We start from the raw sequence: 25,495 nt of genomic DNA on the forward strand, positions 1-25,495 counted from the left end.
CCTTTCAAGTGACAATGAAAATGTGAACTGTTTGCAAATAAGCTAGGCTTATGACTATTTGGCCACACTTGCACAGAACTATGAAGTAATAGCGGAGCTCCCGCGCGCCGAAGGCGCGCGAGCAGAGCCCCATACCTTAGAAATTTTGGTAAACCCATCAAGCCGAGAAAATTTGGTTATGACGTCATCGTACGAGCGAGTGAGCGAACGCCATCCGTACAGACTCTGGGGGAGGGGGAGAGGAGCCTCGCGGTAGCGCAAACGGGGGAACCGAGGAATGCCATCTTTTTTTGGCGGGATTTTTAAAGAAAAGAAAACTCATTTCTATTTGCCATATCAACAAATAATAGCGGAGGTTGATCTAACGTTTTTAAGATGGGGTTGCACTGAAGCATAAAACAGAAATGGAATGCAAGAAATTACAGGCAAAGAAGTAGCAAAGAAGTAGCGAAGAAGATCGTGAAAGAGAGCGGGCCAGCGCTGGGGAAGGAGGTGAAACAGTACTGAACACTGCCGTTAATTATAGTGAGTCAAGGACTAGAGAAAGGGGATGAAATAATACGGAACAATGCCGTGAAGCAAAGGTAACGAGGACTATAGAAAGGAGACGAAATACCCGACGACTGTAGAACCGCTCAATTAATTTGCGCGTCAAGATGCTGTGCAGCCGAGCAAGAAAAGTCACATGATTAAAATCAGGTGACGAACTAGAGAAGTGTGTGTTTAGTGTAAAACAGAAAACACAGCGGAAAAAAGTGGTTGATTCGTTGATCTATCGAAAAGATTAGATCAGTTCCGTTCAGTCTTCACAACTTTTGCAGCAAGTTTCTGCCTGGAAGATTTGCACTGGCCAAAGTGAATTGCCAACTTGAGGTAAGCGACGTTTGTTGTGGCGTTTGCTATGGAAATTATGAAGTTGCCTCGGCGAGATAAGCTTATTTTCAGTAGGAATCCTTTTTTAAAGTCTTCCTTATTTGAAGCCATGCTGTGAGGCATTTTGTAAATTACATAGGTTTAATTTCACTCATAACAATAACACTTGAGTGGTTTTGTGGATCGAGGTTGTAAGTTGCATATTGTAAACAAATCAAGTTTTGTCTCGAATTTCGTCGTCACATTCAAAAAAAAAAAATCTGTATTTGTAAACACTACCGGGCGAGTTTTGAAGTTTTCTGTGTTAATTGGCACAACCGCTTCCAAGACTACAAAAATTTCTTAAACCAAGATAGGTCAACAAACCATTTTAAGCCGAAGCGAACAGGATTTGCTAAATTTACTTTTGACGTACCTATGTGAATATTTACATCTTGTGATTACAAAGTATTTCCTCGTTTTGTTAGAAATGCTTGGGAGGAATTTCCAGGTTAATTTGGTTGAAGACTGGTAAAGCTACCGCCGATAAAATGACTGCAAAGCTAAATTAAGCCGTCGGCAAAAATACACACTGTGATATTCAAATCTATGCTTAAGCGTGAATAATTGTTAAACTTTAACACTGCAAGCTTAAACGAATTTTCTTCATCCTTTCTTTTATTCAGTCATCCTTCATTGAGAAGGGATTTGCTGTTTGATACTCAGCTGTAATGATATGCATATTGTGTTGATAATGTAGATTTCCTCGTTTTATTTTGTTGTTGTCCAGTTAGTTCGGTTTGGTGAAATGCTTGTTAAGTCGAAATGTCGAGTAGACGATTATGCATGTAAACCCTGTCGGCAAGTAAAGCTCTACTTCGATTTTAATTTGCTATTTCATTTTATTAGTGCCACTGTTTTTGGTTGGGGGTACATGGCCTCTATTTTCCTAATGAGATGTTATTCCCTAGTGTGGTATTTACACTTATGGAAATGTTCCATAACAGTGAGATAGTACTAATTAAAAAAAATGCTAAGAGCTGTGCTCGGTAACTTGAACAGTGAAAATGACATTTACATACGTAGAAAAAATTTAGGGCATAGAAGTCCTTGCCCTGACCATTTCTCGGTAATAAAAATAACTTTTACTTATGTACATTCAAAATTTAGTTGGCGAGAGTGCATTCCTCGCTCCACTCTCTCTCTCTGCTCTCTTTTTCACACTAATTTTTGATTGACTAACTTATTAACCGAATGTCACTGACTGTTTTCTTTGTTGTGCTTTACTTTTTTGCTCGTTGAAGAAAGTTAATGTTAAAATCTGACATTTGAATGCCTCCTTTGCTAAAGTTAGTCACCATTTAATTGTTATCACTCCCTGTGAATTCATAGAGAATTACCACCTAATGTGGAAGTCCTGTCTTCAAGTGTGGGAAAATGACACCGCAAAAAGTTACAAAAAAAGTTACAATGAAAGTAAAAAGAATTGTGAATGTCGATCATGACTTGGTGTACATTGTACATCATGTAAAGGTATGTGGTGAGTGCCAAAGGCATAATATTTCATGCATTTGCCTTTTCAGGACAAATTATATAACAGTGACATTTTAAAAGATGTGATCAGAAAAATAATGAGTATTGTCCAGGCAGTACCAGTTTATGGACGGCATATGCAGACAGTAAGAGGTGCTGTAAGCATTACCAGGTAATTAAGTTAGTTTTATGCTTATGACTTCTTGTACTTGGATTTTGTGTCATTTCGTCACAAGAATAGGTAATGAAAGATGCATTAGATGATGCAATTTATTTTCAAAGGCAAACTTAAAAGTCTGCCTATGGTGGATATTGGTTGTGTGTAAAGTGAATGTAAAGCAAACACACTGTTAAAGATGTACGTGCATGTTAATATTGAATAATCTGAAATTTCAGCGAGTTTGAAAATACATTATATCTATGACAGTTCTGAGGTGAGGGCTGTTACATGTACATGTAATTGGCTCATGCTCAATTTTTCACTTGTTATGATTTAGCTGCCAATATGTTCTGTAAATTAATTTTAATAGTCATCTGTTGGTGTGCAACGATATACACCAATATATAACCAAATATTGTACAGTGTAAATTAATTAACCAAATTATGCTGTTTTCAGTTGACCAACGCTACTACATGTACATTGTAATGTGATGTTGAAGCGCACAAATTTACAAACATGCCCAGTGTCAACTTGTCAAATGTATGAACTGGCCAGCCAGTCTAGATTACAAAACTTTCTGAAAGTTGGCCTTACCAGGTAAGATATTTCTTAAAGCATATTTTGTAATTAATGATTTCTCAGACATTGCATGTGAATATCTTCTGGAACTGCACACTCAGATTAAGTCAGCAAGAACATCAGTATTTATCCTGACAAAGTCTGATTTTCAGTTATATGTACAACCAAACAGCCTGGATGGCCCTTTGATTGGGACTACATGCACATTGTTGTACTGCAATGTTCCAGTTTCTTGTTTAAAGCAAATTGCATGTGCGCTCAAAAGCAAGCCGCCAAGTTCATAACAGTTATATATGTTTGCTTTGCATCTCAGGACAGAGCCTGCCACTGTGAAAGTTTTGGTGCCATCCCCCTAGCATTTGATTCACTACTGTAGACACTCAGTAAACAACTAGCAATGAAGGACACTGTATATCGATGAAAGGAATGTCATCTGTTGGTTATAAATTATAATTGATATGTCTTTGTATGTTCAGTGGTGTTCAAGTAGCAGCGATATACAGTATGATTACATCCCTGTTCCTGTCAGTCAATATACGAACAGTGTACACATGGGCAACCTGGATTAAAACAGCAAAGATTTTCAAAGCAACCATGGCCAGGTGAGATATTTCTAAAGAAATATAAATTGAAGGTCCTTATGATTGCTTATAGGGATTGATTTTTATTGTAAACAATATTTTACTGAGTGTATTTTTCTTGTGTACTAATTGTTATAGAACACAGAGACCGCTGTCATAACAGAGATATTAATGTGGGAAAAGTTCCATAAAAAAATGCACTGGGAGCAAATTAAATCATCATAGATGCAGCTTCTGAGAGATCCCCAATATTAATGGAATATACATTGTACATACATGTAAAAGAGTTCAATAATTTATTACTTAAGATTGTAATGCTTTGTTTGGTTTCTCTATATTCACAGACAACTTGATGCCATAATAATTTCTGCACAAAGTTCATTGAACAAACTGACTTGGAAGTTGAGTTCTGCAACCCATACTGTGTGTAGTAATATCATACAGCTGTAGCTGCAACATTGTGACAGATAAACTGTATTACATTATTAAGAAACACTTATGATACATGTATTAACTAATTATTTAAAGTGTCTGTTAAATTAATCAGTTTTTCTTGGAGATAATTTACTCAAGTAGTAAAGGACGTTAATAGGGCACGTAACCAATCAGGAGGCAGTGCATATCATTAAAATTGGCTCTCGACCAATCAGATGGCAGTATTTTCGATTTGCATAAACAAGATGGCCGACATTTTTCGCACATACCCAAATAAGGGCAACATGTCCAAATAAGGAGAATATGAGATCGAGGTTGTGACGCGCATGTCCAAATAAGGCGATAGACAGGAAGTGAGTTTTAACAATTGATTTTTTTATTGATTTTACAGGAAGTTACATTGGTGAGTAACCGTATGGAAACGATTTGAAAGTGTTCGTGTCTACGACGCATTTGTCGAAGACGAGTCCGTAGCGTTTGATTCGTGTGATGACCTTGAGATGTTTGGTGGCTGGGTTTCTCCAGAAGAAGTTGGGGTTGACGACGGGGATGTTGCGTCGTTGCTCTAGAGGTTGTTCGAGTTCGTCGAGGAGATTTTGTTCCATGACGTTGTAATTGAGTTGTTGGGCTCCTCGTACATTGAGTGAGAAGCCTCGGACTTTGCAGCAGACTTTGCCTTGGTGGGTTTTGTACCCGTAATTCTTGGGTCCAGCGGAGGTGAAAGTGGTAATGAAGTCGTCGTCGTCGAGTTCGTTGGTCATCTCTCCGAGGTAATCGCCTAGCGGGACATCGGCTTGACCTGGTTTGTGCAAGTAGATGACGGAATCGGTGTCAAAGTAGAGGACTTGGTACTTTAACAGTTCCAGGTAGCTGTATAATTTGAGTCGAGCCCAACAGGTGGTGAAAGCGGCGACGAAGATGTTGATTCGTCCGTTATCGGGTTGGTTGTCTTCGAGTTCGGTGTAGACGACCTCTAGGGCTTCGTCGTTGGTGATTCTGACTTGTCGTATGTCGTTGAAGTGATTAGAAACGAGGGCGAAGAGTTGTGCTGCAGTGTAGACGACTTCGGTAGTGGGTTTGTGTAGGTTTTCGCCGAACTTGCCCCAGAAGGAATTGAGCATGAGTTTGGCGGTGGCTTTGCGTCCGGGGTTTTTTTGGATCGTGGCAGGATCGAGAGCGATGCCTTCCTTCTGTTGGTATTGTTGCACGTACCATGTCTTGTCTTGGGGGGTGTGACACCAGCTCGGGTAGCCAGCGGATTCCTGTTTGATTTTTAGCCAGGTGTTCACGTAATCGGCAAAGAGTCCTGTACGGCGTTGTCTGGGTGGGAAATGGTAGACTTCGTGGATCTTGATGAGCGTGTATCCCATGGCAACGGCTTTCTGGATTTCGGGTGTGCACCAGGTCCCTCGTAGCGTGCGTTGCTCGGCCGTGTGAGGGCAGCGATGCGATTTCTTTAGGAGGGGTTTGCTCATTTCGTCTTCCACGCACGATCGGCAGAGTGGGAAGGTGAGTTTTTTCTCGTGCTTAAAAGGTAGAACGGGATGGTAAAGTTCGTGAGGTGGTAGTATGTCCACTTTGGCCATACCGAAGTAGTGATGGATGTCTTGGTCGTCGGGGTTGACAATGACTTGAGGGTGTCCTACGGGGTATTCGCTTCCCTTGTTGACCCAGGGGTAGAGCGACGTCACGTCGATGTACTTGATTTTTTCTCCTTGAGCCACGTCGGCCACGTGATGTAGTTTGATGGCGTTCGTGCGCCCTCCGAAGAAAGCTTCTCTGGGTTCGAGCGCTTTGATGATTTCGAACGTGTCTAGAAACTGGCTGAGATCAGGGTCGGTTTCGACTTCTAGGTTCCAGGCGCATTCCCACTTGACGCAGAGCTGGTAACCTTGACGACTGAGAAGGTCGTGTTTGCGGAGTGTGGCCTCGTAGACTTCGTCTAGAGTGCGATCGGCGTGACAGATGGGATGTCTGTTTCGATTGGTCGGGAAACAGCGAGGACATCCGTGCCATAGACATCCGTGGAATTCGTAGACAGTTCGACTGGTCGGATCGTATCCGTCCACGAGATGACCGGCTAGTCGGACTTCACCTCCGTTTCGCACGGTGCGTATGCGATCGCCTTGATCCGTGCGTTGCAATGAGTGTTCTTGCCAGGCTAGCCATTTCAGGGCTTCGACGGACTGATTGGATCGGGCGCCGTGCCATCCTTGAGGGGGTCTGGAGGCGATGGTGTTGATCGGGACGAGTTTCTTGCGCCAGAACCGGTTGCAGGCTGAGGCGATGGTGACGCATTTCTCCATGGGGTCAAAGTCGGCTTTTTGTTTGAATTCTTCCCGGAACTTTTGGCAGCCTGCTTTGAGGAGTTTGACGTCCGACTCGCAGTAGGCTTCCATTTCTTCCTGTAAGACGAAATGGTAGTCGTTGTCGACTTTCTCTTGGTACCACTGTTCGAACTCGGCTTTCTTTTTGGCGGACATGCCGTCGGGATCGTACATGTCTCGCGGTGGCATGGGACCTTCGTACGCTTGGTTTTCTAGGGTGTTGAACTTGTGCGGGAAGAATCCTTTGCGCAGTTCTTGGATTCCGAAGGTGACTGGAAAGTTGGCCAGCGGGAACGGGAGAAAGCAGAGGGAATCTTTGAAGGTCAGTCTGTCGGATCGCAGGGACAGTATCTTGGTGCCGACGGTGATTTGGTCGGTGACTTCTCGATGCGTGGCGTAGCAGTGTTGCAGGATGAACATCCCGTCGTAACCGTTGAAATTGTGAAAGATGACGATGACGTCCCGTTCGTCATTGTCCTGGTCGACGGCGAGGTCTTCGAGTTGGTCGAACATGTCAGCGGTGCAGTCGGGGCCGTAGAAGGAGTAGCATATCTCATTTTCGTCGTCTTCCAGGCAGAGTAGAATGGGTGTCTGATTCCCTTCGGCATCGGTGATGGCTTCGTAGTCGCAGTACACTTGAAGGGGCGGGTCTCTGTCCACCCAGACGCACGTGTCTGGATCGTCTGGATCGGGTTCTTCGAAGGGTCGACCGTTGACTTTGTCGCGGGGGACGCGTTTCTTTTTGGGCTCGTCTTCGTCTTCGGGGATGCGTTGGATGTAACATCGGTGCGTTTCGAGATGAACTTGTTTTTCGCAGATGCTGCATTCGCCCCATCCACACTTGTGACCGGGGGTACGACCTTCTCGTCTGTTCTTGCGTTTACGCTCGTAGACGTGGCAACACTTCTCACACTTTTTGTAAGTGTCGCAGATGGAGGGGATGCTGAGACTCCGCCGTTGCAAGTGGTCGTTGTAGCATCGGTCACCGAAGAATTTTCTGTGACACAATCGGCAGATCTCGGTGGGTTCGGGAAACATGCCTGGCGCTAGGGGTCGTTTTTTCTCGATGAAATTGGGGCAGTCCTTTCGTTTGCAGGCGGGGCACCATTGACCGCAGCAGGGATGATGTTTAAAGTCATCGTGATCGTAACCTCGATTACACTCGTCGCAGAAGTAGGAATTGTTGAGGAATCCCTTAAACGAATTACAGCCGTCGTAGTGATCGTCTTCTTTGATGAGACGGATGATCTTGTCCGAGGGTTCGGGTCCCGCGTAGATGAGCATGTGGGGTGGGTCAATGGACATGACTTTGAGCTGGTAGCCAGGTAACGCGGCCTGAAACTTTTGCAGTTCGGGAATGCCGCAAGGTCCTTCGGGAACGTTGGCTCGACGGTGGAGGTCTTTGGCCAATCGCTCTTGTAGGGGTCGTCCCTGATTGAGATTGCGGTAATCTTGGTCACGCGAATTCCCGTTCGCGTCAACCCGGGCTTTCATGGTGACGATGGCGCGAGCGCAGCATAGATTATCTTTGTTTTGGATGGTCACGCGCGACCGTTTGACGATTCCCCGTACGGCAGCGCAACTCGGTTTGTATCGTTTTTTTCCGCTGCCACGACCTGGGGTACGTATGAAAGTGGTTTCCATGGTAAACGTGTTGTCGGGGGTGAATTCTTCGTTGGAGTTGAGTTTGGCCGCGAGAGACTGGAGATAAGTGTTTAGTCTTTCACTCCCTGCTTCGAATTCTCGCACGGTGAAGGTGGTGGATTGAAAGGCGTGCATGAAGGCACGGGACTGCATGGTGAAATGGACCGTGGAGTCGAGTGTTAGGGTAGGATCCTGAGCGATTTGTTGCTCAATGGATCGTTGAAGGGCTAGAGTCAATTCTTGACCTAGATTGTCCCTGGGAGTCACGTCTCTGTGTTGTCTGAGCGTGGCTTCGTACCGTTGTTTGTTCAGGACGTTTCGCCAGTGACGTCGAGTGCCTACGGGTCTTAAGTCGAAGTCTAGGAGGGGTCTTGTATTGCTACCACCTCCGGTTTGGATCATCACTCGGTCGTCGAAGGGGAAGGCTTCGTCGTAGGTCCGTCTGTTCTGTAAAAGGACATGAACGAGACAAAATGTTACGAACATTGCTTTTAATTAATGTAGTCTAGTAACATTCTATGGGTAAAGTGAATAACGTATACTTAACACCCCATACACGGTAATAGGCTCGATCTAACCCTAACCCTAACAATACGGTTCTTATACTGCTTTATTGGTCTACGTAGGTTCCGTACACGCGCATTTCCCTATTTCCATTTCGTGGGCATATCCGTTGAACCACTTTGATTGGGCCTAGGTCCCATGCTGCTTTGACCTTGGCGAAGGTGCGTATCTCGTTACAAAGCTCTCGTCTGATTTGACGTTCGCGCGCCTCGACGAGAGCCTGGGCCTCTCGTAAGTGGAGAATGTAGGTCTGCATCTCGGGCGGTAACCAATCCCAGTAACTCTATGAAAAAGATTAGGGTTAGAGTTCTAAAGATTACTTTCTTACATAGGGTACACGTCATACTCATTGCTTCATATTGATCCATAAGTTGGTTCATCTCTTCATCGGTCACTGATTCATATTGATCCATCAGTTGGTTCATCTCCTCGTCGGTCAGCTCCTGTGCCATGGTTTCTTCTTTCCAGCGCTCGATACAAGTTCAAAACTCAGAGTGACTCGAACGGACCAACTCACTCATTTTTATACACGCGGTACGATGGTGTCCAGTCTCTTACCGTGAGGGGGTAACCCCTTACCAAACATGGTATAATGATGTCCAGTCTCCGACCGTGGGGCGTGGTAGGGGGGGTACCCCCTATCCCCTGGATCGGGGTAACACGTGACTTGGTCTTTGCACTGTGATTGGCTAGACGGATCTGTATAAAAACGAATCCGCGTCGTCGGCTCGCCACTCTGAGTTATTTTTTAACTTGTATTGAGCGTTACCTTCATCCTTTTCGCTTTGAGTTTTAAAACGTGTATTGACCGTCCATTACGAAAGACCATGCCTGCCCGCTCATTAGAACGGAGAAGAGAGATTGTAAGAGAGTGGAAAAAGAAGAATCCCGAGAAAGTTCGCGAGCAGAAAAGACGATATCGTGCCCGACGCAAGGACGAGGTACGGTTCAATGACATTGCGTGCGATGCTATAAAATCATTAGAAAGGAAGAATGAGGTTAAGTACAATCAAGAGAAAATTCTTCGGAAGCTGTTTAGAGCCCGTATTGTGTTAACTGATTTCAGGTGCCCCGCAAAAATCCGAGAGTACAACAGAGAGTACAACCGAGAGTGGAGGAAGAAAAACCCCGAGAAAGTTCGAGAACATAAAAGAAGGTATCGTGCCCGATGCAGGGCCAAGAGGTGTGAGGTAAGGAATGGGGATATGTATGATCCGGAGGAAATTCTTAGAGGTTTGTTTACGGATTGTCCGAGAACATCATCATCATCACCACCATTTCCACTAAGAGCAGTAACACAAAGAGCACTTCGATCATCTATCACCATGACCACCTCTAATAAAAGCGCCATCACCTACGCCTCCACCACGACCACCGCCGATAAGAGCACAAGCACCACTACTGCATCACTACCATCACCATTTCCGCTAAGAGCAGTAACACTAAGATCACTACCACAAAGAGCACTACCGTCATCCACCAACACCACGACCGCCACCTATAAGAGCACAAACACCACCATCACCACCACTGCAACACTACCGGCATCACCCCCACCGCAACGCCGTGGGAGGCGGTTGTCTTATTCCTCCTCTGACTCTGACTCTGAGCCTGATGAAGGGTTGGTGGTAGAGTTAGAACGCATGTTAGCGGAACCAGAAGACCCTCCACCGCAACGCCGTGGGATGCGGTTGTCTTATTCCTCCTCCTCTGACTCTGACTCTGAGCCTGATGAAGGGTTGGTAGCAGAGTTAGAACGCATGTTAGCGGAACCCGAGGATCCTGTAAAACGGAGACTTCAAAAGATCAGGAAAAATAGGAAGGAAGCAGAAGAAAACAGAGTAAGACGAATGCAAGAAAGACGGAAAACAGAAAAAATGATAACTGAAATAGCTGCTGAGCTTGATAAGATGTCGTTTATGTTACACGACATGGGTAGATGGTTTCAACAATTTGAACGCGAGGATAAGGTAGAGCAGGCTACTCAGTTTGAATATTCGCGCAATGTATACATTACCGCCGAACTTATGAATCAGTTGGAACACTATTTATAGGACAAAAGAGACTCTTTTTTGAAAAACAACAAAGCGTGTGTAACTTTAATTACAACAACAACAATAAAAGGTTTTACAATTTCCAACGTTTCTTGGTCTGCATGATTTTCTTAACAATGCGTTCTGTCATGGTTTTACGTCCGGGTAATTTGTCGATGGCCTGGATCATCTTGGTGTCGGCATCCCATTTGTCCTGTAAGTTCTTGGCCCTGGAATAGTCAATGTCGTGTTGTTTGGCTAGTCGGTCCAAACGGTTGATCCCGGGGTCTCCACGCGCCAGACGTTTCTTCAGTTTGGTACCAGGTCCCATGTACTGATAACCGGGCCAATGAAACTCGATCCCAGTCTTGGCCAACCATTTTTGGATGTCGATCCCATACCCTCGTTGACGTCGACGTCGGGTACTTCTCCTCGGGGGTGGAGGTGCCTTTTTCCTCTTCTTAATCCGAGTCATAGTCCAGTCCCCTTCTCCAGGGGTCTTCGAAATCTTCCCACCCTGCTTGTAACTTTTCTGCGGCTGACGGTTTGGCCTTCTTGTACTTCTTTGACTTGCCTTTGGGACTGTAACCACCGTCGTCGTAGTCGATACCGAGTGATTTCAGTACACGTCTGGCTCTATCGGAGATAGGTGCTTTTTTCTTGGACGATAGGGGAGTTTTACCTAGCGTGACCTGTTCGAATGGACTGAAGGGTTTGGGGGTTTTCTTCTCCTTTTTAAAACCTGACGTGGAGGGTATGGGGGTTTTCAGCTCCTTTTTCAGTCCTGTCGTAGAAAGGGGTTGTGGCGGGATGATCACGGGGGCTGCGGCTGGTTGGTTGACTCCCTTGAGGATCTGTTTCAACAGAGTTTCGACAGGTGCGTCGACCATGCCTTCGGGTTCTGTCGTTCCCTGGTACGAGATGGGACCGCTTTTACCCGTCCGTATACGTTTCACCAGTTTCCCTTCCTCGGAGGCGATGGGTTTGGTCATCTTGACGGCCATGCTGTCGGGGATGCGTTTGTCGTTCAGGATGAGATGTTCTTCGGCGGCCAGATGTCCGGCTTTGTTCAACAAGGCATTCTGGCTGATCTTACCCTTGTAATAATCTTGCAGAGGATTGAATTCTTGAACGGGCACCATCATGACTTCGTTCATACCTTCTGACTCAAGGTCGTGTCAGGAAACTCGGACAATTCTCTCAAGGCCGTCTCGTAACAGTCTTGCCAGTACCGTATGGATTCGTCTTTCTTTTCCAACTCGAGTTCGAGACTTCGAACGGTTCGCTTGCCTTTACCGCACTCCCTGCACAACTAGATGCACCCACCGGGCGGCGTGGTATCTCGTTTCGTTTGACAGGTTTGGCAGAAGTCACCGAACTTTAAAGCCATGTATTCTTGATACAGGTCGTGGTACCTCTTGTTCAAGTACTCGTACGAGTCTTTCCATCGGGCTTCGCGACGATTGGCGTCTTGCAACAACTGCACGAGTTTAGGAATGGTATTGTGGGACTCGTCTGCTCTCGGTGGGAAATTGGGTATGACGTCGATCCCCTCCAGCGGGTAACCGTCCTCGCTGCGTCCTTTCACCGTACACAACATGCTTTGAAGCAACCGTGCAATCCGCTCCAGAACCCCGCTCCGTTTTGGGTGAGGAGATGTTCTCTTCGACGCTTGAGGGAGTTTTTGCGTCTACCCACTTTGCGCAAAACGTTTTTATGTCTTTTCAGTTTCCCATAAGTCGTTGCGTTGATGGGGATCCTCTTTTTCAGCAAATTGAGAACCATCTCGCTGATGGCGTTGATCTGATCTTTGTCGGCGATTTGTAACATCCGTTGACGTTTGTTCCGATTGGCTTCTTTCAGGACGCGCGTCAAGAAAGGACGTTGTCGTCGTAACCGCTTCATCGTGGCCTTATGCGTACGAGCGGATTGGCGTACTCCTTTTATCGCCTTTTACTTGCCGCTCTCTTGTAGATAGGACCCCACATGTCAAATGATGGAACGATATCTCTTGAAAATTGTCGTTTGGCTCTTCGGTATTTTTTGTAACCTTGGGCTAGTTGTTTGAATCTTCCTTTCAGAATCGCGGCTTCCGCCAGAGATAGACCTCCACCTGTTTGTTTCCTCTTCCTCCTACGAACCCTCATGGTGACGAGTGAGGTTTACGACGCCGATCCTCGTCCTTTTATTTTTCACATGATGGAGCAACGGAACGATTCGCCACTGCTATCCCACTTCTCACCTCGTCTCATCCGTTCCAACATCCTTTTGGTATGTTTGGCTTCTTGTTTGGCTCTCAGGCTTTCGATGCCTTTGGTGATACCCCAAGCCGCCTTGGGTAAACCCGCCACCACAGTGCCGATCCCTTCTCCCCTTTGGTACCGTCTTCTTTTGGTTTTAGCGGTTTTACGTCTTCTCGAAGACGCTTTCTTTCTCCTTGACCTCTTGGGCATGTTGGTTCTGAATGAAGATGAGGCCCGAGATGTCATTTTTTATAGCGGCACGTGCCTAAATCGTAGGGCGTAGTCTCGAACGTATCGGTCGTACGTGGGAGATGTCAAATCCGTCACCACGTCGTCCAACGTTTGCATCTTGGTCAAAAACCCATCCAATTCCTCCACGCCACCCAAAGCGTAGTTCCTGAGTTCAGTCAACGTCTTTTCGTACGTCGTGTAAGCGAATTGGGCCATGTCCATCTTGAACGAATACTTCTTGAAATTGTTCCATCCTTTCAGTAAGGTGGCAAAAGCCGTCAATCCTACCACCGTGTACCCATCTTTCCACACGGATCCCAAGACGATACTCACGGCCACCGTCAGTAAGGCCAGTCCGTTGAGAATGGCATTGCACAATTTGTAGTAACCGAACATCTGCCTTCGACACCACCAATACTTGTGGTAGAAAGCGTACAAGACGTCCAAACGTTTCAGGGAATCCAGATCCACCACGGTGTTGAAAGGTTCATCCAATAAACAGACCGAAGTACTCATGACTCTTTTCCAACCAGTGCCAAACGTAGTCTGACTTTCTGTCGGGACGTTCGATCCTTTTAGCTTGTTGCTTGTATTCCCAGATCTCGTCCTTGAAGGCGGTTTCCACGGATTGGTTCAGGATGTCCTGGACTTGTCTGTAACTATCGCACTCGTCCGCGATACGTTTCATGTCTTCGTGATCCATGCTGGTCGCATCCCAGTAAGAGCGAGAGCATCGACATAGATGCAAAAAGTAGGGGAACCACTCGACTTCACTCCTCAACATCTTGATTCGAATGGTTTTTCATCGGCGAGGGGGTCGTCTTTTCTTAAGTCTCACAAGTCTTCGGATCCCTCGACCCACGCCTACTCCCACACCGCCAATGGCAGCGGTGGTTCCAGCTCGGATGCCTGTTTTCACGGCGCGGCCACCCAACGCTTTGGCCAATCCCAAGGCAGCCCCCTTGCCAATGGGTAACATCGCAGACAGGGCATTCGCAAGAGCACCGCCCCATTGCTTTCTCCTTTTCGTTCGACGACGGCGTCTTCTCATGGTTGTTGTTCTCAGTTACGCACACTGGTCGAATTGCGTGTGACGGTAGGACGTTGTCCGTTTTTATAGGTGGTCGTAATCGTGTTGGTGGTCGTGATGCCCGCAATGCGACGACCCGCGGCCGTCTGTTGTTGTTGGCGCAAAATCTCTTCCAATTGTTGCTGCATTTGGGCTTGGTCGAGAACACGGTCTCCTCGCCTTCTTCTTCTTCTTCCTCCTCGACCCAATCGAATCGACGAAGGCGGTGTGGAGTCACTACCACTACCTCTGCCTCCACCTCCACCTCCTCCACCCCCGCCTCTGCCTCTGCCTCTTCCACCGCTACCACTAGCGCTACTTCGTCTGCGGCTTCCGGAATCACTGGAGGACGTTGGTGTATTTTGACGTGGGACGCGTCTTGGTCGTTTCCCTCCTCGAACGGCTCGTGCCAAAGGTGTGGACATTGTTATCCTGGGTGCCCTGACACCTGCCGTGACATTGGCGCGCGACACGGATCCAGCACTGCCGACACCCACCGTGACGTTGGTCTGCGGTGCACCCGAGCCAGCGGTGCCTACTCCGATGGGCGAGACATTGGGCAGGGGTGGTGTCGCCAGTGACGATCGCGGTGAAGGAGGAGTGTTCAGACTCGCACCCACACCCGCGGCAGGCGGAATCGGAGTACTCGTCCGAGCCGGTGTCCCCCAAGGCGAATAATCTTCCAGAGCCGAGAAGTTGAAATCGTCACTACCATAAGAGCTCATTTTTATCCATGTACCTTTTTCTTTCTATCTTCTTCTTGGCGAGTTCTCGTTGTTTATGAACCAAATAATCGAAACCTTCCCCATTATATGCGTTGATGATGGATCGTACTTGACGGTAACTCTCGCATTCGGTGACCTGTCTCATCGGTTCGTAGTCCAGCTCATTGGGATTCATAATATACTTTAACCTGTTTTTACACAGGTGAATGAATAGCGGAAACCACTCGACCTCGCTCCTCAACATGACGGGGTTGCAAACTGATGGCATCGGACGAATCCTTCGTCTTTTAACACATGGCTGAGAACGCGTTGATCGTCCTGACTGGCTGGATGAAGATCCAATAGCATGTAACCGTAAGGTCGATCGGTGACCTTGCAAAACGTGTCCAACACCTCTTGCCATTGCGTGGGAAACGATTGCAGAAGTAAATTCCGTATCCCCAACTGATCCTGAGGGTTCTTGAAGGCCACGATGTAATGCGCGTTTCTGGAAATGGTCTTGGCGAATTTTCCGTTGGGGAATAGATCCTGACACAAGTAAATCACCGTGATGTTCCGATGATGCGAATGTTTGGTGAAGAGATCCAACACGTGCTTGTCGTTACCACCCTCGTCCATCAGATCATCCAGGACCAACACACCCCCTCCGGGAAACCATTGGGGTAACTGTTCGCTGTCGGGGATGCCTTCGTAAAACTTGACTCCACCCTTCTTGAGCTTTTGGAAACCCTCTTGCCACGATCCGTAGCAGTAATGAATACTCTTGGGTGTCTGTTGGAACAAGTCGCCGTTCTCCAAGAGCAGTTTGGTCGTGAACACCATCTTGCCGCACCCCGACGGACCCGCTATCAACAAACTCGACGGCGTGTGAAATTGAAACGCTTTGCGTCGTTCCATGATCTTGAAATGGTCCAGGGTCTCGAGACGTTCCGTTTTTATCTGAACAACTTGGCCAATGGGGTCTTGACGGCAGGGATGCGTTTCAACAGACCCAATAGGGTGACCTTACGATTGAAACAGACGGGTTTTTTCTTGGCCCGACTCCTGATCTTGGCCATGGCCCTCTTGGCAGCGGCTCTCTTGGGACGTCCTTTTTTCTTGGCAGGCGCCGATCTCTTTTTTCGAGGTTTTTTCTTGGCGAATTTACTCAAGTCTCCGAACTTGTCTTCGTACCAATGCCTCTTTTTCATTCTTCTTTTCCTATCTTCCTTCTCGGAAAGCTTCGGCATGGCAGGGGCGGCTCTCTTGCGTTTCCTACGCGTGGTCACCGTCGCCGGTAATGCACCGGTGTCCAGGACGGACGGCGGTTGAAAAGACACTTGTCTTCTGGCGGGTTGAAGTATTTTCAGATTGAGTTGTCGTTTTGGCGGTTGGTTTTTCTTGAAATGAGCCTCACTGGGTTGAGGCGTCTTTCCACCCGCTTTTCCATAGCGTTTTTCTAACCTGGCTATCACGTCGTCCAAATGTCTATGCCCTTGAAACTGAAGAGCCATGACTACCACACAACCTCTTTTTCAAAAATGAACCTCTTTTATTTCAAACAGCTTACTTTATAACAAATGACGCACTCCTCGGGAGGAACCGCTCGTGTCCTGGTGACACGGGGTTTTACAAATCTTGCGCCAGGCCAACTCGTCCACTATCAGACGTTCTACCATGTGTCCTACTTTACGATCGTTCTCCACAAACTCGTTTTTCTTAAAACGATTCAAGAACTCGTTCATGTCCCGACCTTCGGCTCGGTCGATTAGGAACATCAGGGCGTAACCGCCGCAACTCTGGCTGAACAGGGACTGCAGACTCTTGCCGTTGTGAATCTGGTACTTGAAATGACGATCCAACCATTCTTGGATCGGTTCGGCGGTTCCGTACGCGTCCAACGGTAGACCGTAACTGTCCAGGATCTCGCACTTGTTCTTGTCGGCCCACAAAGCGATCCAATGCACGCCCGGTTTGTCGTGAGGGTCCGTGTTCACGATGTAAGCTGTCGGTCCTTCTTGAGGGACTGTCCTGGGAAGCCGATCGCAAGGGACCGTGCCGTAAAAGACACAGCGTAGGGACGGATTCGTCCGGGCCAAATGATCCAATTGTATATTATTCAAGGCTACTTTCTCCATTTTTTTCTTCTCATTGGTACACGTCGTAGATGACGACTCGGTTCTCGTTGATCTCCAGCAAATTCTCGAATTCGCCGTACAACAAGATAGTGAGGTTTTCTCCCGGATTGGCTCCGAAATCGATCACCAGACGCAGTTCACCTTCTTGCTTGGGGTTCAACACTGGACTGTCCAAACATCCATTGGCCGTGTTGTCAAATACAAACATGTTGCATCTCTTGCCGTCCCCCCAGTCCACTTTCCGGACCATGTTTCCTTTTCCCCTGCACAACGCTCCTGAGGCTTGGAGGAATCTGTAGTAACCTCTCTGATCTTTACTGTCCCCATCGTGATCGAGCTCCAAGGTCTCGTAGGGGTACTCTTCACCTCTCACCAATTGTTTGATGGAAGCCAGATTGAATTTTCCAAAATTGAACGGACTCTCGGTGATGGTTCCGTTGAAGGCCGCTTGTTTCAACAACAACACCACTAGTCTATTAGGTAGCTTACTGTGGAAAGGATTGCTGCACTCAAAATGACGATTGTCGTTGGGATGCGAGTAAGTGCGAATTTCACCTCTCACCGTGGGGTAAGTGGCCACTCTTCCTCCTTTCAGGCTGGTCATGATCTCTCGGTACACCGAGGGAGTCACTCTCACTTGAGACAGGAACAATCTCACTTTCACGTCGGCTTCAGTCAGTCTCAGAGTACTAGCACCGTCCCATCGGATGGTCCACAGGGCTGGGGTATTGAAGTACATGTCGATCTGGATCTGCACGCCAGGTAACAGTAATTTGCTGAGATGAAACACTTCCAGGAAAGGTTTGAACCTCAAAGTCACGGCTTCTCCATCCAGAAACTGGGATCGTCCCTGGACCAAATTCTTGAGATCTTGGGTTAAATCAGTATATTCAGCGTGAGGAGTACCAAAATCCAACGCATTGGCTGTCAATTCATCGCCATCTCCGTCGTCGGGTACACCGAGACAGTTGTACCATCCGCTGGGTGTCAGGATCGATTCACCGTCGTCTCGGTCGTGGTTCAACAGGGTCTCGATGTAAGCTTTGAGGTGGTAAGTATCCGTCTGAGGGCTGATGAGAGTCCCATTCAATCTCACATTGATCTGTTTGAAGAGGGTGTGGGCCAGATTGTTGGCGAGTCCCATGACATCCGCTGTCAACAGATTCGTGTTGTTACTTTTCTTGACGGTCAATTCCACTTCAAAGAAACTCTCGTTCAAGTCGATAAAGTCTTCTTGAGGATCGACTTGGAAGGTCACGGGATTGATCCCCGTATTGAACGGGTTAATTCTCACCAACCGTCGAGACGACATGCTGAGATCCGTGGGAGGGGTACTGAACATGTTCAGACGAGGGTTACGAACCCCCGCCGAACGGGCATGAGCCACGAGGTCTGTCATCGTCTACGTCGTCGTCGTCTCCTTCTCAGGGCCGACTGCACCCAACGATAGTTCGGGCGTTTTGATCGGGACGGGAAGATCGATCCGCCTTTATACGTTCGTCGTATCGGAATAAGTCTCACGCGCCTCGAGTAAATGGAATTCATACTCCAAATAGGTCTTTTCTGACTTTTTTCGACAACGCCCGTTTGATCTCTTGCGTCGCCGTACGTTTCACGGCTCGTTTCGCTCCTCTCTTGACCCCGGCGAGACCTCCTCTCCAATTGGGCTTTCCTCCCTTGCCGCCCAAATTTAAACCTTTCAGACACTCCGTGGCCGTCTCGGTGATAAAGTCTCGGAGAATGCCGGGACCTCGTTTCTTGACACCTTTCCAAGCCATGCCGAATCTGTCTCCGGATTGCCTCATTTTATCGGGATGAAATCGTACCAGCGTTCCGCCGATCATTATTCTTTCTTAAAGTGTAACGTCACGATCGTATTGCCGTCTCCAAAGGTCGTCAGTTCTCCAGTTGTCTCAGCCACTTGCACTTCTATTATGTCGATGAGGTCTTTGCGCACGGGAATATATTGAATGTGGTAAGGCTCGAAATACTGAACACCCGCACCTCTTCGGATCAAGTTGACCTCTCTCAGTAAATCCGTGACCTGATTTCCCACCACGCCACTTCTAGCCACGTCCGAGTAGACGAACAAAGAGCGCGACCTGTTTCCCACCACCACCTCGAACGCCTTGTTCAGGTTCAGAAAACGCCAATTGCAATAGATGCTGAGTTTCAAATAACTTTGTCCCGTTGAATAGGTTGTGACCGTCCAAAAAACAGGTAATCCATCCGAGTCATGTAAGTCCCCGATGACACCAATGTTGGGAATTTCATCTTTGAAGAATTCGCTCTGCAAGTTAGGTCCCAGATTATAACCGTTACCGTTCTTTTCGAGCCATCCCATTTTATAAGCCAGGTCGACATTGATGTGTAATGCAGGCATGTCTTTGATCGGACGTAAGACGTTTTCGTTGTCCGTGACCAGGTCTTCGCCTTCCCACTTGAGCCTGACGTAGGTTCTTTTCCCATCATTCGTGACATATTTGGATCCTAATTTGGGTCCGTTGTATTTGAAGACGCGTTGTCGATCGAAATAGGAGATCATGGATTTCATGAGTCCAACACCGTCCACGTTGTGAATCACCTTCTTGAGGTCCTCCGTGTCGAAGTAAGCTTCTCCATACATGTAGTAGCTACTTGAATCTATGGGTCTCCATGCGGAAAAGGCCAAGGTGACTTTTTTATCAGGATCGTTCGGCGTCAAGGAAGGCAGCCTCACGTGGGCATCCGGCATGGCGATGCTACTCAATCCCACTTTCCAACCTCCGTCTCCATTCAGGCGTAAGGGGTGCGGTAACCTGATCTTGAAATGGTTCGGTTTGTTGTCAGGGAACTCGCTCTTACTGCTGTGACTGGGTAAGCTGACGTAAAAATCACTCATCCTTTCTTGAAATGCAACGTGATCGTGGTCACACCCGACGCAAAGTCCACCAGTTGTCCGTCGTTCTCAGACACCTGCGTCTCGACAATGTCCAAAAAGGTCGTACGCACTGGTAGATATAGGATGTGTCTCGGTTGAAGGTCGATCACGTCAGGATCGTAACGCACTTGTTTCAACATGTCCGTGACTTGATTTCCCGTCACCATACTCTGTCCCACATTCGAATACACGAACAAGGAACGACGCTCGTGACCGAACGCTTCCTCGTAACTGCGATCCAGGTCCGTGAACACCCAATTGATGAAACAACTCAAATGTAAGGTGTCAGGGTCGATCTTGTAAAATGTCTCGTCCCTGTCATTCTGTCCTATGATCAAGTCCGTGGCCGTGGGTACGACTTCCTTGGGAAATTCTTTCCTCAAATGGGGTCCCAAGACGTAACCCGGTCGTCCGTTCTGCAACGTTCCCATCTTGACCCATTTCATCTTCTTGGCCAATTCGATGCCGATGTTCATTTGCGGGTAGACGCGTTTACCGTTGATCAGGAGGCTGAGGCACGTTCTCGAGTTGTCCAGGACGCATTCTCCATGCTCGGCCCTAGGTATGACCGTGTACAGCAATTCGGTGGGATCGTCGGGTTTACTCTTTTTCTTGTACATCGTCACGTCGGCATCCGTTCGATCTCTCATCCTACGCATGTATCGATCTCGTATCGCGTTCATTAACTCGGTACCGGTCCTCGGCATGAACTCCAAATCGCCCTCTCGCGTCGCTGAAGAGACCCGACTGTATAGGTTTATGGAGGCGTTCACCATGTCGATCCACCAGATTTCAAACAGAAGAGAATCTTTCAAGTCCATCTTACGCGTCGCGGACGGAAACGAGAGGTCGCTGATACCCACTTTCCATCCCGACTCTCTCAACTGCAAGGGGTTCGGCAGACGGTTCTTGAAACTGTGGGCCTTGTTGTCCGGGAACTCGCTCGTGCTGGCATTGCTCATCAGTTGCACGTAAAAGTCGTCGACAGACTCATTCATACTTGAAGTGTAGTGTCACCGACACGCCCGACGCAAAGTCCACCAAGCGTCCGTCGTTGTCGGCCAATTGCACCTCCACTATATCCAAAACGTTGCTGCGCACGGGTTTATATTGAATCTGATTCGGCTCGTACGTCGTCTTGATCGGGTCGTGGGGGACTTCTCTCAAGAGATCCGTGACTCGATTCCCCGTGATGGTGCTACGACCCACATTCGAATACAGGTACATGGGACTGCGAGGCGGAGGCAGGTCCGGATGAACGACGACTCCACAATCGTAGGTCTTGGCGTATTCCTCGTCCAAGTAACTGAAGCGCCAGTTGCAATAGGGACTGAGCTGTAACGTCCCGTGACTGTCCAAATTCCAAAATTCACGAGATCGATTGCTGTCATGGTTGGTCCAGTCTTTCTTGAAATCAGACGGGACTTTGTCGTTGGGAAAGATCTTGATCATGTTCACGTCCAAGTGAACGGAGTAATACGATTCCTCGCGAATCAAACTCAACTTCTTGACCAGTTTAGTACCAAAATACACTCTGGGACGTTTTCTGTCTCCGGATTCGTCGAGGAACGTGTCGGTGTTGTCGATAATCAAATCGTTCCCCTCCCATCGGAACACAGGGTAGTATTTTTTCCCGTCCGGCGCTCGCAGACTTTCGTTGGCGCGATCCATGTAATGATACAGCCGTTCGTGAAAACGATGGATGAGGTATTGCATGAGAGATTTACCACTCGTCACCTTGTGTCGGTCACGGTTCAGTTCCTTGCCGCTGACGAAAAATGTCACGGGGTAACGAGATGGACGCCACGTAATCCTGTCGTCCTGCAACCTGAACGTTTCAATAGTCCAATCCATACCGAACAAATAATCGCCGTCGTCAAAGTCGTGCGCTTGAGGGACGGGTACTTGATGCGGTCGTGACGGAGGAATCGGGTAAGACACGCTCGCCAAGCCCACTTTCCATTCCTTGTCGGATTCAAACAGGAGCGGATACGGCAGACGATTCTTGAAACTGTTGGCCTTGTTGTCCGTGAACTCGTTCGTGCTGGCATTGCTCAACAACTGCACGTAAAAGTCCTTCATTTTTTCGTCTTGGGCTTTTGGGTCACGTACAGTCCCTTTTTATCCACCCAACTGTCGTACTTGACTGGCCAACCTTTCCAACGCACCAAGACTTTATCCCCTTTTCGTTTGACGATGTTGTCGATGCGGAACAGATCGTCGTCTTTCACGTTCACCTTTTGCAAATCTTGCGCGTAAAACGTGCCCTCGACCGCCGTGCCGTCCCATTCTTCCACCTTGTACGTGGTGACCTTCCCAGGACGCACTTGGCGTATCACAAACACCTCCTCGGTCCAACCGGGTAAATACCCTTTCTTGAACTGCCGGAACTTCTTGTTCAGTCTCACACGATCCCCGACTTTGAGTTGCGGTTTCTTCAATTTCCCTTTTTTCTTTTTTCCGTAAAGAGTCTCCCACACGTCCTCGCTATTGGCTAAAGTCACTTGATCGGGAGCCATCTTGATACTGCGATGATACGATCGATTGTACCCTCGGACCAGATCTTGTAACACGGGCACATACGTCATCGTATTCTTCACGGTGAAGTACCGGTACAAACGTTCTTTCAGGGTCCAATTGAACCGTTCCACTACACTGGATTTTGTATCCCCGCGCGTCGAAAAATGATGAATGCCTTTCTGCTTCATCAAATCCTGAAACGTCTTGTTGTAGAATTCCTTCCCGTCGTCCGTCTGGAGATTGATGGGTTTTCTACCTCCTTGCAAGATCTTTGCCATGGCCTCCGTCACCGCTTTACCCGTCTTGCTCTTCAAGGGCTGGACCCAGGCGTGCTTGGAAAACACGTCCACTACTGTCAAGAGGTAACGATACCCTCGATTGTACCTCGAAATATTGATCACCTCGATCAGGTCGGCCGTCCACTGCTCGTCGATGCCGAACACCACCACAGGGACCGTGGGAAAACGACGACGTCTGGGTTTGTGCAACGTGTACCCCAAATCCCGTTGCAGGACCTCGCGAGCACGTCGTACCGAGATCTTATTGGCCTGGGCGAATCGCGTCAGACCGCCCAGACTACCGGGTCTGGAAGGATCCCGATACCGTCCCAGTAACGTTCCGGTCGAAAGCGGCTTTTGCTTCTTCTTTTGACCTTTCTTCATAGTCGATAAAGTTTGTACACGCACTGTCTCCACAACTCAAAACGTTGCTCCCGTACCTCGAGATACTTCTTAAATGAATCGGGTTGCCGTTTCAACCACAAGATATAAACGACAAAATGCATCACGTTGGGTTCGACGTCGGTATAGTCAAACACCTCCAAGGGCGAATCGCTCAAATGGTCGGGGATGGGTTCACCCTTACCGTATCGCTCGTAGACACTAGTGCACTTGGAACACAAGGTCGTCCAACACCATCGATCGGCTATGGTCGTACACATTCTCGAGATCAACCAACTCAAAGCATGAGACATAATGATTTGAACCCAATTCTTTATTCACACTTTCTTATATGTACAAAAAACGTCGTGCCTGATTGGTTCTTACGTAAAAATCGACTCTGATTGGATAACACGAAAAAGAAGGCGAAAAAGACTTAGTCCAAATCTGAAAAGTAATGAGCATAGTCCGTGTTCTTACAATCTTGACCGTACTCATTATCACAGTCTTCCTCATAGGTATCCATGGCATAATATTTACAATTTCTCCAATCACATTTACCGGGTCTCCACTTCAGGGCTTCCTCCTCGTCCCCCTTCACATAGAATGCTTGACGCATACTCTCTCTACACTCACCACACAGGTCATCCTCCTCCGCTTCAAGGGCACGGAAGAAAAACCGATCCTTCCACAGATCACGCTGATGCATGATATCGTAGATCAACTCTTCCAACTTCAGACACGTTTCCTTGTGAGCGCACCTGTTGAAAGTCAGTATCTCCTCCACCCTGGGACTCTGGTCTGACTCCCTCACCCGTCGTGACAGGTCGCGAGCGAACCGCAAGGGTTCAAACAGATCACGGATGACATCGCTCATCATGTACGTGAGGTTATTCGTGGCGATCAAACAGGCACGCTCGGCATCCAGGGTGGGATCCCGACAATGAATGAATTTGAATTGACCGCTACCACTTCTGTACATCACACGACACCACTCACCACAGAACAAAAACACGTGTTCGTTCCTCTTCATCATCTCCAAAATCGTACCACCCCAGTCAGGACGACGTCTCATCAAGAGCTCAAAAGACCACAGACTATCGGGTATTTGACCTAACGGTTCGAAGAGATTGTCAAAAATGTACATGTCCACTTTAGCCTCCGGAATGGCATCGAGATCTCTTAAAGTGTGTACCTTCTGATCCACGATCTGCTCCACGAGGTCCCGAATCTGGTTTGAGTTGCTATAGTAAGTCATCTTGACACCCTCAGACAAACTCGTTAAACTTCTTTCCTTCTCGATCTGCTCGCTTCGTGATCTCCAAGCCCGACAAATGAGGATAGCAACTACGCACACCCCAGTCAATCAAGTGCCTCTGGAGCCTATAGTACAAAGGAGAGACAAGACGTAACTCCAATTCAATTATCCTCACGTGTAACAGTCTTTCGCCTTCTTTTTCGATTGTATCCAAAACGTCAGAAGCTCGATTCAACTGCTGTCTCAGATCTTCAAGGATCTCTTGCACGTCTCTCTCATCCAAAATCCTACAGGTCATCACCGCGTCAAGAGCAAGTCGAGAATGATTCGCTGCGTCCAACGGGCTCCTTTTATACCCGCGCCGTGGATCCACTTTCACTCCGTACTTTCCCGGATCACGTGCCCACTTCAGATCCTGCCAATCGCAACGAAGACCGTCACATGATCCCATCACACCACACGTCACTGATTGGTCGTCAAAAACGTCCATAAAGTCGAACCACGCATTCCATCACGAGTCACTTTTCAGCAGAAGTCGTCATGGATTCACACGTCGAACCCGTCAGGAAAAAGAAAAAATCGTCCAAAAAGAAACTGGAACTGCTCTTACCCAAGAGAGTGGAAGGAGAAGTAGGAGGTAAACAACTACAATCCACTTTAGATAGATGGTTATTCAAAAAACTTCGTGCCAGACTCCGTTTCAACGAACGCGTCCTCTTCAAAGAAATCACCCCGGACTCGGTCAGTTGGACCACCGTCCCTCTCAAAGGCTTCTCGCGACCATGGAGTGCCTTTTTGATCCAACGTCAAGAATGTAAATGCCAAATGAAAAGTAACCATGACAGGTGAAGGCAAAGACTGACCCCCAGAAAAGTGCGAAAAACCACCCACATCCTAGAAACCATGCGACGTGAAAACACCTTGTTGGGATACTAACTCGTTCTCTATCTTCACAGACTCAAAGCTACCTGCCATTCAAGGCGGATGCATGACCGTGATCAGAGACTCACCTCCTCGAACCGTGCAAGTCCTGGAAGCCATGGG

The 25,495-nt window shown here is 47.8% G+C and overlaps 3 protein-coding genes across 3 annotated transcripts; 1 reads left to right on the forward strand and 2 right to left on the reverse strand.

Moving 5' to 3' along the window:
• Nucleotides 1-859: 859 nt before the first annotated feature.
• Nucleotides 860-4,240, forward strand: LOC145483426 (uncharacterized). Its single transcript, XM_081461934.1, has 4 exons — nucleotides 860-873; nucleotides 2,436-2,557; nucleotides 3,602-3,727; nucleotides 4,051-4,240. Exons 2-4 carry the CDS (start codon nucleotides 2,484-2,486, stop codon nucleotides 4,154-4,156), a joined length of 306 nt encoding a protein of 101 aa, XP_081318060.1. The 5' UTR covers nucleotides 860-873; nucleotides 2,436-2,483; the 3' UTR covers nucleotides 4,157-4,240.
• A 10,974-nt stretch (nucleotides 4,241-15,214) lies between these two features.
• Nucleotides 15,215-15,874, reverse strand: LOC145483427 (uncharacterized). Its single transcript, XM_081461935.1, has one exon. The coding sequence runs from the start codon at nucleotides 15,872-15,874 to the stop codon at nucleotides 15,215-15,217; it is 660 nt and encodes a 219-aa protein (XP_081318061.1).
• A 7,656-nt stretch (nucleotides 15,875-23,530) lies between these two features.
• Nucleotides 23,531-24,451, reverse strand: LOC145483428 (uncharacterized). The gene has a single exon (XM_081461936.1). The coding sequence runs from the start codon at nucleotides 24,449-24,451 to the stop codon at nucleotides 23,630-23,632; it is 822 nt and encodes a 273-aa protein (XP_081318062.1). The 3' UTR covers nucleotides 23,531-23,629.
• Between the last annotated feature and the right edge of the window lie 1,044 nt (nucleotides 24,452-25,495).

Source organism: Orbicella franksi, chromosome 4, assembly GCF_964199315.1.
Source record: "Orbicella franksi chromosome 4, jaOrbFran1.1, whole genome shotgun sequence".
In the NCBI taxonomy this organism is placed as follows: Eukaryota; Metazoa; Cnidaria; class Anthozoa; order Scleractinia; family Merulinidae; genus Orbicella; species Orbicella franksi.